Source organism: Pristis pectinata, chromosome 21 (assembly GCF_009764475.1).
Source record: "Pristis pectinata isolate sPriPec2 chromosome 21, sPriPec2.1.pri, whole genome shotgun sequence".
In the NCBI taxonomy this organism is placed as follows: domain Eukaryota; kingdom Metazoa; phylum Chordata; class Chondrichthyes; order Rhinopristiformes; family Pristidae; genus Pristis; species Pristis pectinata.
Window position 1 is genome coordinate 24,487,298 of NC_067425.1, and position 11,488 is coordinate 24,498,785.

The following is an 11,488-nucleotide window of genomic DNA, read 5'->3' on the forward strand; positions in this document are numbered from 1 at the left end:
AACGTGACAGCAGACCTAGTTTCCTTTCTCTCCACTTTTAGTAAATGTTCTCTCTTATCAGTTTTTTGATGCCATTCATTACAAGACTGTGTAGATTATGGTATTCACACACAAAATGCTGGAGAAACTCAGCAGGTCAGGCAGCATAGGCTGAACTATTCTGCTTGTTTACATTGATTTCTAGTTAGGTCTTTATAGCTGTACACGCACGCCCAGCTCAACAGCACAAGTCGTCAACAAGAGGGAAATAAACAGTCCTGATGAAGGGTCTCGACTCGAAGAGTCGACTGTTTATTTCCCTCCATAGATACTCCCTGACCTGCTGGGTTCCTCCAGCATCTTGTGTGTGTTGCTTCAGATTCCAGCATCTGCAGAATGTCTTGTGTCTCCGTCGAGGTTATGGTATTGAATGATTCTCCGACATATGGATGTCTGTAAAAACGGAACCCGTTCGTTACCCGGGGACGGCCTGTATAATGGTACATTGACAATGAAGGATCAGTCTCAAGCAGTGTAGACTTCAAGAGGCTGCAGAAATTGGACCACAGGTGTAATGCCACAGGCGCCCAGCAGAGGCGGTGTTGGCTTCGTTCCCCGCTCCTCACGGCGGCGCTGTTCCCGGGTGACGGAAGGGGACGCCTACTGCGCATGCTCCCGCTCGCAAGGCCAGGCCGCGTGTCACGTGTTCCTGAGTGCGGAGGGAGCCGGAGCCCGGGCCGTGGCGCCGCATGGGGGTGGCTGGTTCAGGGGCTGAAGCGGAGCGAGAACCCGCTGCTTGAAGCACCCGAGGCGTTGCTCCCCTGGTAAGTTACACGGCACCTACAACGGTCGCTGTTTGACCGCGGTAGAACTCCGGACGGTTGTGTGACAACTGCCACCGGGGGGTGAGGGGGTTGTATGGGTGGGGAGGGTGTGGGGGTTGGTTGGTTGGGTGGGTGGGGAGGGTGTGGGGGTTTGTGGGGGGTGTGGGGGTTGGGGTGGGGTTTGTGGGGGGGTGGGGTTTGTGTGGGGGTTGGGATGGGGTTTGTGTGTGGGTGGGGGGGGTTGGGGTGGAGGGGTTGGGATGACGAGCTATTGTGCATGCGTGTGGCCCGCGAAGGCGGTGAGTCCATCACCTGGGTGCTTCCCCCGGCCATCCGCAAGGGGTGGGTGCGCCAGGTGTGTTCACACCTGCGGATGCTGGAAACCTGAAGCAAAAGCAGCATGTCCCACACCATCTCCACGCACCTGGAGTGCTTTGCGCAATTTTTGGTTTCTGTACACAAGGAGAAAATTACTTGCTTTGAAGTCAGTGCACTGTAGGTTCACCAGATTGATTCAGAATCAGATTGGTTATCACTGAAATGAAAATTATTGTTTTGCGGTAGCAGTACACTGCAAAGACATATAAATTACAAAAATAAATAGTCAAAAAAAAGGATAATGAGATATTGTTCATGGATCCTTCAGAAATCTGATGGCAGAGGGAAAGAAGCTGTTCCTGAATCGTTGAGTTTGGGTCTTCAGGTTCCTGTACCTCTTACCTTAAGGTAGTAACAAGAAGAGGGCATGTCCTGGATGTTTTTTTTTCTTGAGAGACTGAATAAGAAGTGGTCCATGCTCATTGATTTACTGGTTTAGAAGAACATAATTAGGAGCAGGAGTAGGTCATCTGGCCCTTGCTCAGCTATTCATCAAGATCATGTTTTACAAACAAAGGAATTGGGAGCAGAAGCAGGCTCTATGCCCCTCAAGCCTGCTCCATCATTTTACAAGATTATGGCTGATTTGATTGTAAACACTATGCATTACCATCTACCCAAGATCATCTTTCATCCCCTTGCATATCAAGTATCTATTTAGCTCTGCCGTAACAATATTCATACACTATGCATAATAGAATTCCAAAAAGTCAAAGAGTTAAAAATGTCCCATGGATGATAGAGAAGAGGTTACAGGGGAATAAGTGGGGAAATGGGAACTTTGGGAAATGGCCAAATAGTTGTTTCTATGTCATAAATTATGAAACAACATGAAACATTTTTTAACAATAACCCTCAGTTCAGCAACAAGAGGACATGTCCTCTCCACGTCTAGCTCATCAAGAGCCCTTAGGATCTTATATTTTTGTCACCATATCTCACTCTTTGAAATCCAGTGCATACAAACCTACATTGTTTTAACTTTTTCTTAAAAGACAATCCACCCATTCCAAATGTTAATCTAGTAAATCTCTGAACTACTTTCTGTGTATTTGGAAGCTGAGTTCCTGACTTGCTGAGTTGGAACCTGATTTGCTGAGTTCCTCCAGCTCCTTTGTGTGTAACCCAAATGTATTTACATCTTTTAAATAAGGAGACCAATGGTACTTGTGTCTGCTCTCACCAGTGCCTTGTATAACTTGTATTAACATCCTTACTATTGTATTCAAGTCTTCTAGCAAAAAATTATAACAGTCTGTCAGCTTTCCTAGTTATTTGCTGTACCTGCAAACAACCTTTCCAAATTATGCACTGGAGCACCCAGACCCCTCTGGATCTCAGAGCTCTGAAATCTCTCAACATTTGGATAATATGCCATTATTTTAATTTTCCCCACAAAAATGGGCAATTTCATATTTTTGCTCATTGCACTCCCATTTGTCAAATATTTGCCATTCACTTAACCTGACTGCATTCCTTTGTAGCCACCTTCTGTCCACTTCACAATTTACCCATCTAGCTATCTTTGCATCATTCACAAATTTGGCAACTATACCTTTAGTGCTTCAATCTAAGTCATTTATATAAATTTAAAAATAGTCAGGGCCAGAGCACAAATCCCTGTAACACGCCACGTTGCATTTTGGCAATCAGAAAAAGACCCATTTACACCTATTTTTTGTTCCCCATTAGTCAGCCAACGCACGGTAGCGTAGCGGTTAGCGCGACGCTATTACAGCGCCAGCGATCGGAGTTCGATTCCCGTTGCTGTCTGTAAGGAGTTTGTACGTTCTCCCGTGTCTGCGTGGGTTTCCTCTGGGTGCTCTGGTTTCCTCCCACATTGCAAAGACGTACGGGTAGGTTAATTCGGTTTAAAATGGGCGGCGCCGACTCGTTGGGCCGGAAAGGCCTGTTACCATGCTGTAAATAAAATTTAAAAAATTTTAAAATGTTAGCTCCCACACCATGGGCTTTTATTTTCAACAATAACCTTTGATATGGCACAGTATCTAATGTCTTCTGGAAATCTAAGCATGGTTACATCCACCAGTTCCCCTTCGTACATGGAACATGTTACTTCTTCACAGAACTCCAGTAAACATGACCAATTAATTTTCTACCTCAATTTCATTTTCCAGCATCATTCTCATATCCCTTAAGATCCAGAAATTAATTGATCTCCATTTTAAGTGAAAGTAAAGATTAATTTCATTGGTTTCACTGAAATGTATAAGATGCTGGAAGGAAGATGCTGGGGGGGATGTTTCCTCTGGCTAGAGTTTAAAGAACTAGGGGACATTGTTTTGGGGTGAGGGATTGACCATTTAGGAGAAAAGTGCACTTAAATGACATCTCGAAAATGCAGAACACTGTGTAAGTTATAACTATTTGATACAAATTGTGCAAAGATTATTTCATATGTAGCTAATTGTATTTATAATTGAAAAAATGTTGACCACTTGTGCTGTTGAGCTGGGCATGCATGTACAGCTATGAAGGCCTACCTAGAAATCAATGTAAACAAGCAGAATAGCTCAGCCAATGCTTCAGTATCTCAAGCTTGTGTCAAACTACTCTCAATCTTTCAAGAAAAAAATGTCATTGGTAAATGTCTCATTGTCGTATCCTTTGTTCTGATAGCCTCCCTTGTAATTCTTTCAGAAATCTTCTATTGAATGCAGTTCCTAGCAATTCGTTTCACTAAATATCCTTTGTCTGCATGTACAATGGTAATTGACTAAGGCAGCTATTGAAAGGTAATTGAACTCTCCTAATATTGTGCATAGATTGGGCCGAAGTGAATTTCGGAATGAAATTTCGGAATAATTATTAAAACTCCTTACATAAACTGTATAAATAAATAATTAAATGATTGATTGTATTTCACAAGCCAAATGCAAAGCTTTGTCAACAGGAAAACAAAAGCTATTTAATTTGGACAGTGGCCACAACCATCCTTTAAGGATTAAGCATGTCTCATTCTCAACTTTTAAATCAGGAGGTAATAGTTTCAAGATGCATCCATGATTTAAGCAATAAACTAGTCCTGCCAGCGTACGACAGAGCATTGCATACCAGAGGTGTTCTGCAAAGATACTAAACTGAATTCCCTGTAGAGGAGCATGTAATAATATTTATAAGGCTTTTACCCCACTTTTCATAGTATTGATCTAAGTTTGCAAACTTGACACACACAGAAATAACTGTTCAATATGGCTGAATACTTTTACCCCTCATATGGGCGGGGTGGGGGGCGGTCAGTATTTTTTCAATTGGCTTGAATAATTGATGAAAAGATGATCATTTGATTTTTATCTCATCGCTATTGTGGAAACTTGCTGTCTGCAAATTGCTGTTTTTGCCCACATGACAGGGAATACATATAAATTTATTTAGCTCTGGTAGTATGCTTTAGGATGGCCTGATGATATTAAATTTACAACATAAATGCAAGTTGTTTTCAGACAAGTATTTTGGAGCTACTTTGTGTGTTACTTAATCTCAATCACTTTAATGCAGGTAATTTACAAAATGTCAACGAGAATAGCTTCTGTCCACGCCAAGTGGATTATAGGAAAAGTGATTGGAACAAAAATGCAGAAGACTGCTAAAGTCAGAGTAACTAGGCTTGTCCTGAATCCATATCTGTTAAAGGTAAAGTGGATTGTTTTCTAATGTTTAAAATGTTTTGCAGATTAAGGACAGAAAATGAACATTTATTCAATTTGAAAACAAGTTATTTTTTAAGCAGAATCTTTTGTTCACTTTTATAAATTCGGTCCTAATAGCAGAGAATGGTGTGGTTTTGGGTTTGATTTTCCCAACTTATTTCTAACATTTCCTATCATTTCTAAAATCTATGCTTAACCTTTGATAGTTTCAATCAGAACTTCTGTTCCTTTAACTTGTTAAAATGTGAGCAATGTTAAATATCCTTGGCAATATTTCCAAGGATATTGGGATGGTATATTCCATGACTATTGGTCCAAATTTGAAGATGTGATGTACAGGAGTAACTCTACACATCAGTAAATCCTTTATTCCCCTAATTGGTGCTATTCATTATTTTCACTCTCTTGAATTATAGAAATAGTTTTAATTATAGAAATGTTGTTCTTTTAAAAATCGCTTTGCATATTCTCAGTTCAATTTCATGTTGGTATGTTTTGAAACAGTATCCACATGATAAAGTACATACAATAATTTTGGTGTGGGTCATGAGTTACAATTATGTGCACATTTTCACTACTGATAAGTCTCTGAGCATTAGGTAGCAACTTGGTAAAAGCTGATATCAATTATAAAGTAAATTGAGCCTAATTGATTGTTGTTTTGATGAAGGGTTCAGCTTGAAATTTTGACTCTGTTTCTCTTTCCACAGATGCTGCCTGACCTGCTGAGTATTTCCCAGCGCTGATGGAAAACACATAATGCTGGAGGAACTCAGCAGGCCAGGTAGCATCTGTGGAGAAAAGCAGGCAGTTAACGTTTCGGGTCCTGACTGTTTCGGGTGCTTGGTGTCTTCCTAATTATTTGCTGCACCTGCACATTAACTTTCGGTGGTTTGTGTATAAGGCAAACACTGGTCCCTCTGAACAGCAACACATCTTAATCTTTTACCTTTATTCTACAATGTTAAAAGTCCAAGATTGGCTAGTTGCCCTTAGACAGGAATGATGTTAGTGATGTTAAAGTACACACAAACATTTTTTAATAAAATACTGATAAATGCAAGCTAAATGCACTTTTTTGACAATTTTTATTTCAAGAGAATGTTCATTTTTCCACAGTTTTATAATAAGAGGAAGACCTATTTTGCTCATGATCCAAAAGAACAGTGCACTGTGGGTGATATTGTGCTTCTGAAGGCTTTACCTGAACGAAGAACCAAACATGTAAAACATGAACTGGCTGAAATTGTATTCAAAGTTGGAAACATTATTGATCCTATAACGAAGAAACGCTGCAGTGGGAGCAGAATTATTGAGCCCCTCACAGACTTTGATTCAGATATGGGGTCTCTGAATGACCAATTGGAGAATTTGGAGATCAATGCTACGCAGAGTAATTCTGAACATAACACCTCAACAAATTGAGCTGAGTAAATGTTAGTAAATTTGAACATGTTTACTGTAAAGTATATTCATGTTCTTTATTATTCTCAGTAAATCAGAATATAGTTTTTAAGATGTGATTAATATTTCTCCTATCTTGTATTATCTTTCCCATGGTTTTTCTAATCTCAGAATCAAATAAACGCATTTAATTATTGCATGTAATGCTCAACATCTGAAGTCTTCATTTCTTTGTATTTTCACATTCAATCCACATGACATAAGAGTGATGAGAGGTGACACAGTGGTGCTGCCTGTGTGGAATTTGTATGTTCTCCCACAATTGTGTGGGTTTCCTCCAAAGACATGTGGGTTGGTAGATTAATTGGCAACTGTAAATTGTCCCTAGTGTGTAGATGAGTGGTAGAATCTGGGGATAAGTTTATGGGAATGTGGAGAGAATAAAATGGTATTAGTATAGGATTAATGTAAATAGGTACTTGATACTCTGCACAGAGTCAGTGGGCAAAAAGTCACGTTTCTGTGTTGTATGACTTCGACTGAAAGTGTGAACAGGCAGTTTTTAAAGTACTAGTGGAATTCCTATGAAATTCTTGCAACCTGCCAAGGGATAAACAGTTTTCATCGAGTTGAATTGACAAGCCATGGGGCATGATAGGACCCCTGATGAATGCATCTATTGTTTTCTTGTGGGTGTACATCAGTGGTGCTGGTGTACATCAGACTGGGAAGTTGCAAAGGAACAAAGATTAAGTTCATGACCAGCTAATGGCAGATTGAGTTCACTGGGTAACATGATTTGTCTAAAATAAATACAGAAAATGCTGGAAATACTTGGCAGGTCAGGCTGCATTTGCAGGAACGGGAACAGAGTTAACATCTCAGGTCAAAGACACTTCATCAAACTGGGAAGGAGATAAAAGAAGCTTGTGAAGCTGCAAGAAGGGAGGGGTGTGTCCTTTGATGGGGTAAAACTGGGGTGACCATGGGGATATGCTGTAAACAAGGTTATCTGGTCAATGGAATCAGTGGGAACATGGATAAAAGAATGTAGGAGTTGCAAAATGCAGAGCAGGAAGACATGTTAGGCTGGGCATGTCCTCTCCCAAAGGGAAAACAAAAACAAGCTGAACCAGAAAAATCAAGTTAGCTGAAGTTGAAGAATTCAATATGTGAATCCAGAAGGATGCAACATGTCCAGACAAGATGAGATTCTGTTCCTCAAGCTTGTGCTGGGCATCACTGTAACAATGCAGGAGACAACAGACCTATAGATCACAGTGGGAGCAGAATGGAGAATCAAGGAGGCAAGCAACAGGAAGCTCAGGGTTGCCCCTGCGGACTGATGAACACAGATGTTCCACAAAGCGGTCACCCAATTTTGGTTGGTTTCTCCAATGTAGAGGAGACCATTTTGTGATTCTCCTCTGCACTGGAGAACCCATCACTTGTTTGTTTCCTTTCTCCCCTTACTTTTATTTTCTTCTAGGAGTGAAGGACATGCCCAGCTAGCTTGACCTCTCGGGCATGTCTTCTTGCTCTAATTTTGCAACTCCTACATTCTTTTGTCAATGTAAAGAAAACTGCATTTACAGTATTAGCAGGTTCAATGCAGAGTAATTATAGGTTTGGAAATTGAGCAGATAACCATATTCATCAAGCATTTAAAAACAAAATTACAGCAAATATATAAAACTGGGTGGCTTAAGAAAAAAGGGCAATACTTTAGTCTGTGTTCAGACATCTGGCAACCAGTTCCTGGGCATTAATGGGTATGCTGTTAGAAAATTAGTCTAAATGGCTCGGTTGAATGTTTTGCCCACCATGGTGAACTGATTGGCCTCAGTTACAACACTGCCAAATTAGGAAGGGTTTTTTTTGAAAATAAGCTTCATTCAACCTTTGGACTTCCTAAGTTTTATATCATGATGCTGCTTAGTAGATCTCTTTAGAATTAGTATAAGTTGGAAATTTACAAAATAGTTACTACCACAAAGTTCAGTTGTTGCCATCATGTAGCAGTTTTATAAAACTTTATCTCTTTGCTTAAAAGTAAATCAGGGAAATACAAAGAGGCTCCTCATAGTTGAAGTGGCTATCATTATTAAGACATGAAGTCAAGGTAGAAGGAAAGATGCTAGCACATGGCACCATATTCCAAAAAAAGTCATCATTTACTGGAGGAAATAAAAGGTGAAGATTTACTCTGGCCACAGGGTCTGCAACTACTATTTGAAATAAAAACAGAAATGCTGGAAGAATTCAGCCAGACAGGAAGCATCTGTGGGAAGAAAAAACAGTTAATATTTCAAGTCAATGACCCTTCAGCTCTGAGGAAGGGTCATTGACCCAAAACATTACTTCTTTCTCCTTCCACAGTTTCTGCTTAACTGACAGTTCTTTCAGCATTTCTGTTTTTGTATCAGATTCTAACATCAGCAGTTTTATTTGTTTCCACAATACTATATGCACATTTATGAGGCTTTCCTGTTTATCCTGCAGTGTCACAATCACAAGAGGATGGGAAAGAAAACCACCATTCATCATTCTATTAAGACCATTTAGCTAAGACCATGCACACTTATGTTGTTCTTGTGCAAAGGATTTTTAGCTTGCTTTCTCAGTGAACAAGGAAGATAGAGAAAAATCACTGAAGCATGGATTAGCCTTCCGATGCTAGCTATCTAACAGATTGCTAGTAATTTTTCTGGTAGCATGATGTTCTCCTGTAATATGTGACCAGAACTGAGATAGATGAAGATGAACCAATTGTCCTGTATAGTCTCAATATATTCAATGGATATTTAAATTCATGTCCCTCCCATCCTTAGTCAGCATTATTGCACACAGTCAGATGGTTTCAATGATCTGGTAACCAACGTCCAATGATTCAGTTCTGAGATCATCAATATCTCTCAGAAATAAGTGTTGAAAATTGAAAACCTACTTTTTTAGATCATCAAGCCTTCTCAAAGATTTTAATTAAAATTTACATAGACAAACCCACAATTAACTGGAGTTATGAATATCTACTTTAACATTACAGGCTGCCCAAAGGGTCCATAATGTCACAAAATCATTGATTGTTTTTGTCAGAGTTGCACATTTAATACTACTATATATTGTATCACTTAAAGCTGTTAACTGTAAAGTGTGAGTTTTGCTACATTTGCTTACATTTCAGACCTTAACTACCATCATGTAGTATAAGTGAATCATGTTTGTCCGAATGTAGGGTGCTAAACTATATTTCAAATTATTAGTATTTAGTATCAAAGAAAATTTAAAACATGCGGCTTCCCCTTCACACACAGGTGTTTCCCCCCTCCCCCAACCATCTGGTTCCAACTGCTGTTCACCCCTCTCCTCTGGTTCCCATTCTAGTGGGCCTAAAGGTAGACAAGTCCCCTGGTCCTGATGGGATGCATCCCAGGGTACTCAAAGAAATGGCAGAAGTTATAGTAGAAGCGTTAGTAATAATTTACTAAAATTCTCTGGACTCTGGGCAGGTCCCAGCGGATTGGAAGACAGCGAATGTCATGCCACTGTTTAAAAAAGGATGTAGGCAAAAGGCAGGTAATTATAGGCCAGTTAGCTTAATGTCTGCAGGCAGGAAAATGCTTGAAGCTATCATTAAGGAAGAAACAGCGAGACATCTGGATAGAAGTGGTTCCATCAGGAAGACAGCATGGATTCAGGAAGGGTAAGTCCTGTTTGACAAACTTACTGGAGTTCTTTGAGGATATAATGAGCACAGTGGATAGAGGGGAACAGGTGGCTGTTGTATACTTAGATTTCCAGAAGGCGTTCGATAAGATGCCGCATAAAAGACTTATCCATAAGATAAGGATGCATGGGGTTGGGGGTAAGGTATTAGCATGGATAGAGGATTGGTTAACAAATTGAAGGCAGAGAGTTGGGCTAAATGGGTGTTTCTCTGGCTGGCAATCAGTGGTGAGCGGGTTGGTGCTGGGCCCGCAACTGTTCACAATATACATTAACGATTTGGAAGACAGGAAAAACTGTAGCGTATCTAAGTTTGCTGATGACACTAAATTGAGTGGAAAAGCAAATTGTGCAGAGGATGTGGAGAGTCTGCAGAGAGATATAGATAGGTTAAACGAGTGGGCAAGGGTCCGGCAGATGGAGTACAATGTTGATAAGTGCGAGCTCATTCCTTTGGAAGGGAAAATACGAGATCTGATTTTTATTTAAATGGTAAAAGATTGCAGCATGCTGTTGTGCAGAGGGACTTAGGAGTGCATGTGCATGAATCGCAAAAGGTTGGTTTGCAGATGCAACAGGTTATCAAGAAGGCAAATGGAATGTTGGCCTTCATTGCTAGAGGGATTGAAGTTAAGAGCAGGGAGATTATGCAGCAATTGAACAGGTACAGTTGCAGAGGCCGCACCTGGAGTACTGCGTGCAGTTCTGGTCTCCTTACTTGAGGCAGGATATACCGGCTTTGGAGGTGCTGCAGAGGAGGTTCACCAGGTTGATTCCGGAGATGAGGGGGTTAGCCTATGAGGAGAGATGAGCCACTTGGGACTATACTCACTGTGGAATTCAGAAGAATAGATTTAGAATGGAGGTGAGGAGAAACTGCTTTTCCCAGAGAGTAGTGAATCTGTGGAATTCTGTGCCCAGAGGAGTAGGATTAGGAATTTTCTTATCCTATACTTCCACTGTTATCCCATCCAATATTTCACTGTCTTCCCCCGCCCCGTGACTACAACAGTGACACATCACATCCTCTTTTGTGAAGGCAGCCATAAATCATTCATTGAGAACTTACCCACAGCCTCTGCTTCCACGCATTTTTACTCATGTGTAGAAATCTAGGAATAAATTGTGAGATTCTAGATTTATGATCAAGAAACTAGCCAAAATGAACTGAAACAAAACGTCAAGAGAGGACAGTTTAACAATCAAAACACCTAAACCAAAAATTTTGCTTGAGTCTTTCCACCAAAACTGCTTCAATAAAGCAGAAATTATAAATCATTGCCACAAGACCAAACATCAACAACCTAACATTTATGCAAATTAATCACAACACTATTTTAAAGCAGAGCACAAATGCAAAATAAAAACTATTCTACCTCTGCAGAAAATTGTTCTTTTCCTCCCGGTGTTTATTATGTGCTCTCAGGTTGCAGGGTCACGGCTACTCCGGGCCATTTACCCCCGCCCCGGACTCCTGCCGGCGCATGCGCACACCCCGTCGTTGCG

The 11,488-nt window shown here is 40.5% G+C and overlaps 1 protein-coding gene and 1 long non-coding RNA gene across 5 annotated transcripts; one reads left to right on the top strand and one right to left on the bottom strand.

The window, feature by feature from the left end:
* The first annotated feature begins 554 nt into the window (after nucleotides 1-554).
* On the top strand, nucleotides 555-6,460 carry mrps17 (mitochondrial ribosomal protein S17). 4 transcript variants are annotated; one of them, XM_052035689.1, is made up of 5 exons: nucleotides 564-803; nucleotides 1,450-1,529; nucleotides 3,843-3,937; nucleotides 4,701-4,835; nucleotides 5,972-6,460. In XM_052035689.1, the coding sequence occupies exons 4-5, from the start codon at nucleotides 4,713-4,715 to the stop codon at nucleotides 6,275-6,277; spliced, it is 429 nt and encodes a 142-aa protein (XP_051891649.1). In that variant the 5' UTR covers nucleotides 564-803; nucleotides 1,450-1,529; nucleotides 3,843-3,937; nucleotides 4,701-4,712; the 3' UTR covers nucleotides 6,278-6,460. The 4 variants fall into 4 exon arrangements, with proteins under 4 accessions (XP_051891650.1, XP_051891649.1, XP_051891648.1 ...); XM_052035690.1 differs by lacking the exon at nucleotides 3,843-3,937 and having other exon boundaries at nucleotides 555-803; XM_052035687.1 differs by lacking the exon at nucleotides 1,450-1,529 and having other exon boundaries at nucleotides 566-803.
* LOC127581355 (uncharacterized) lies at nucleotides 1,575-11,451 on the bottom strand. Its single transcript, XR_007957939.1, has 3 exons — nucleotides 11,359-11,451; nucleotides 11,052-11,094; nucleotides 1,575-3,101 (listed from the first exon to the last, which is right to left on the bottom strand). It is a non-coding gene; the product is annotated as an uncharacterized LOC127581355 (long non-coding RNA).
* Between the last annotated feature and the right edge of the window lie 37 nt (nucleotides 11,452-11,488).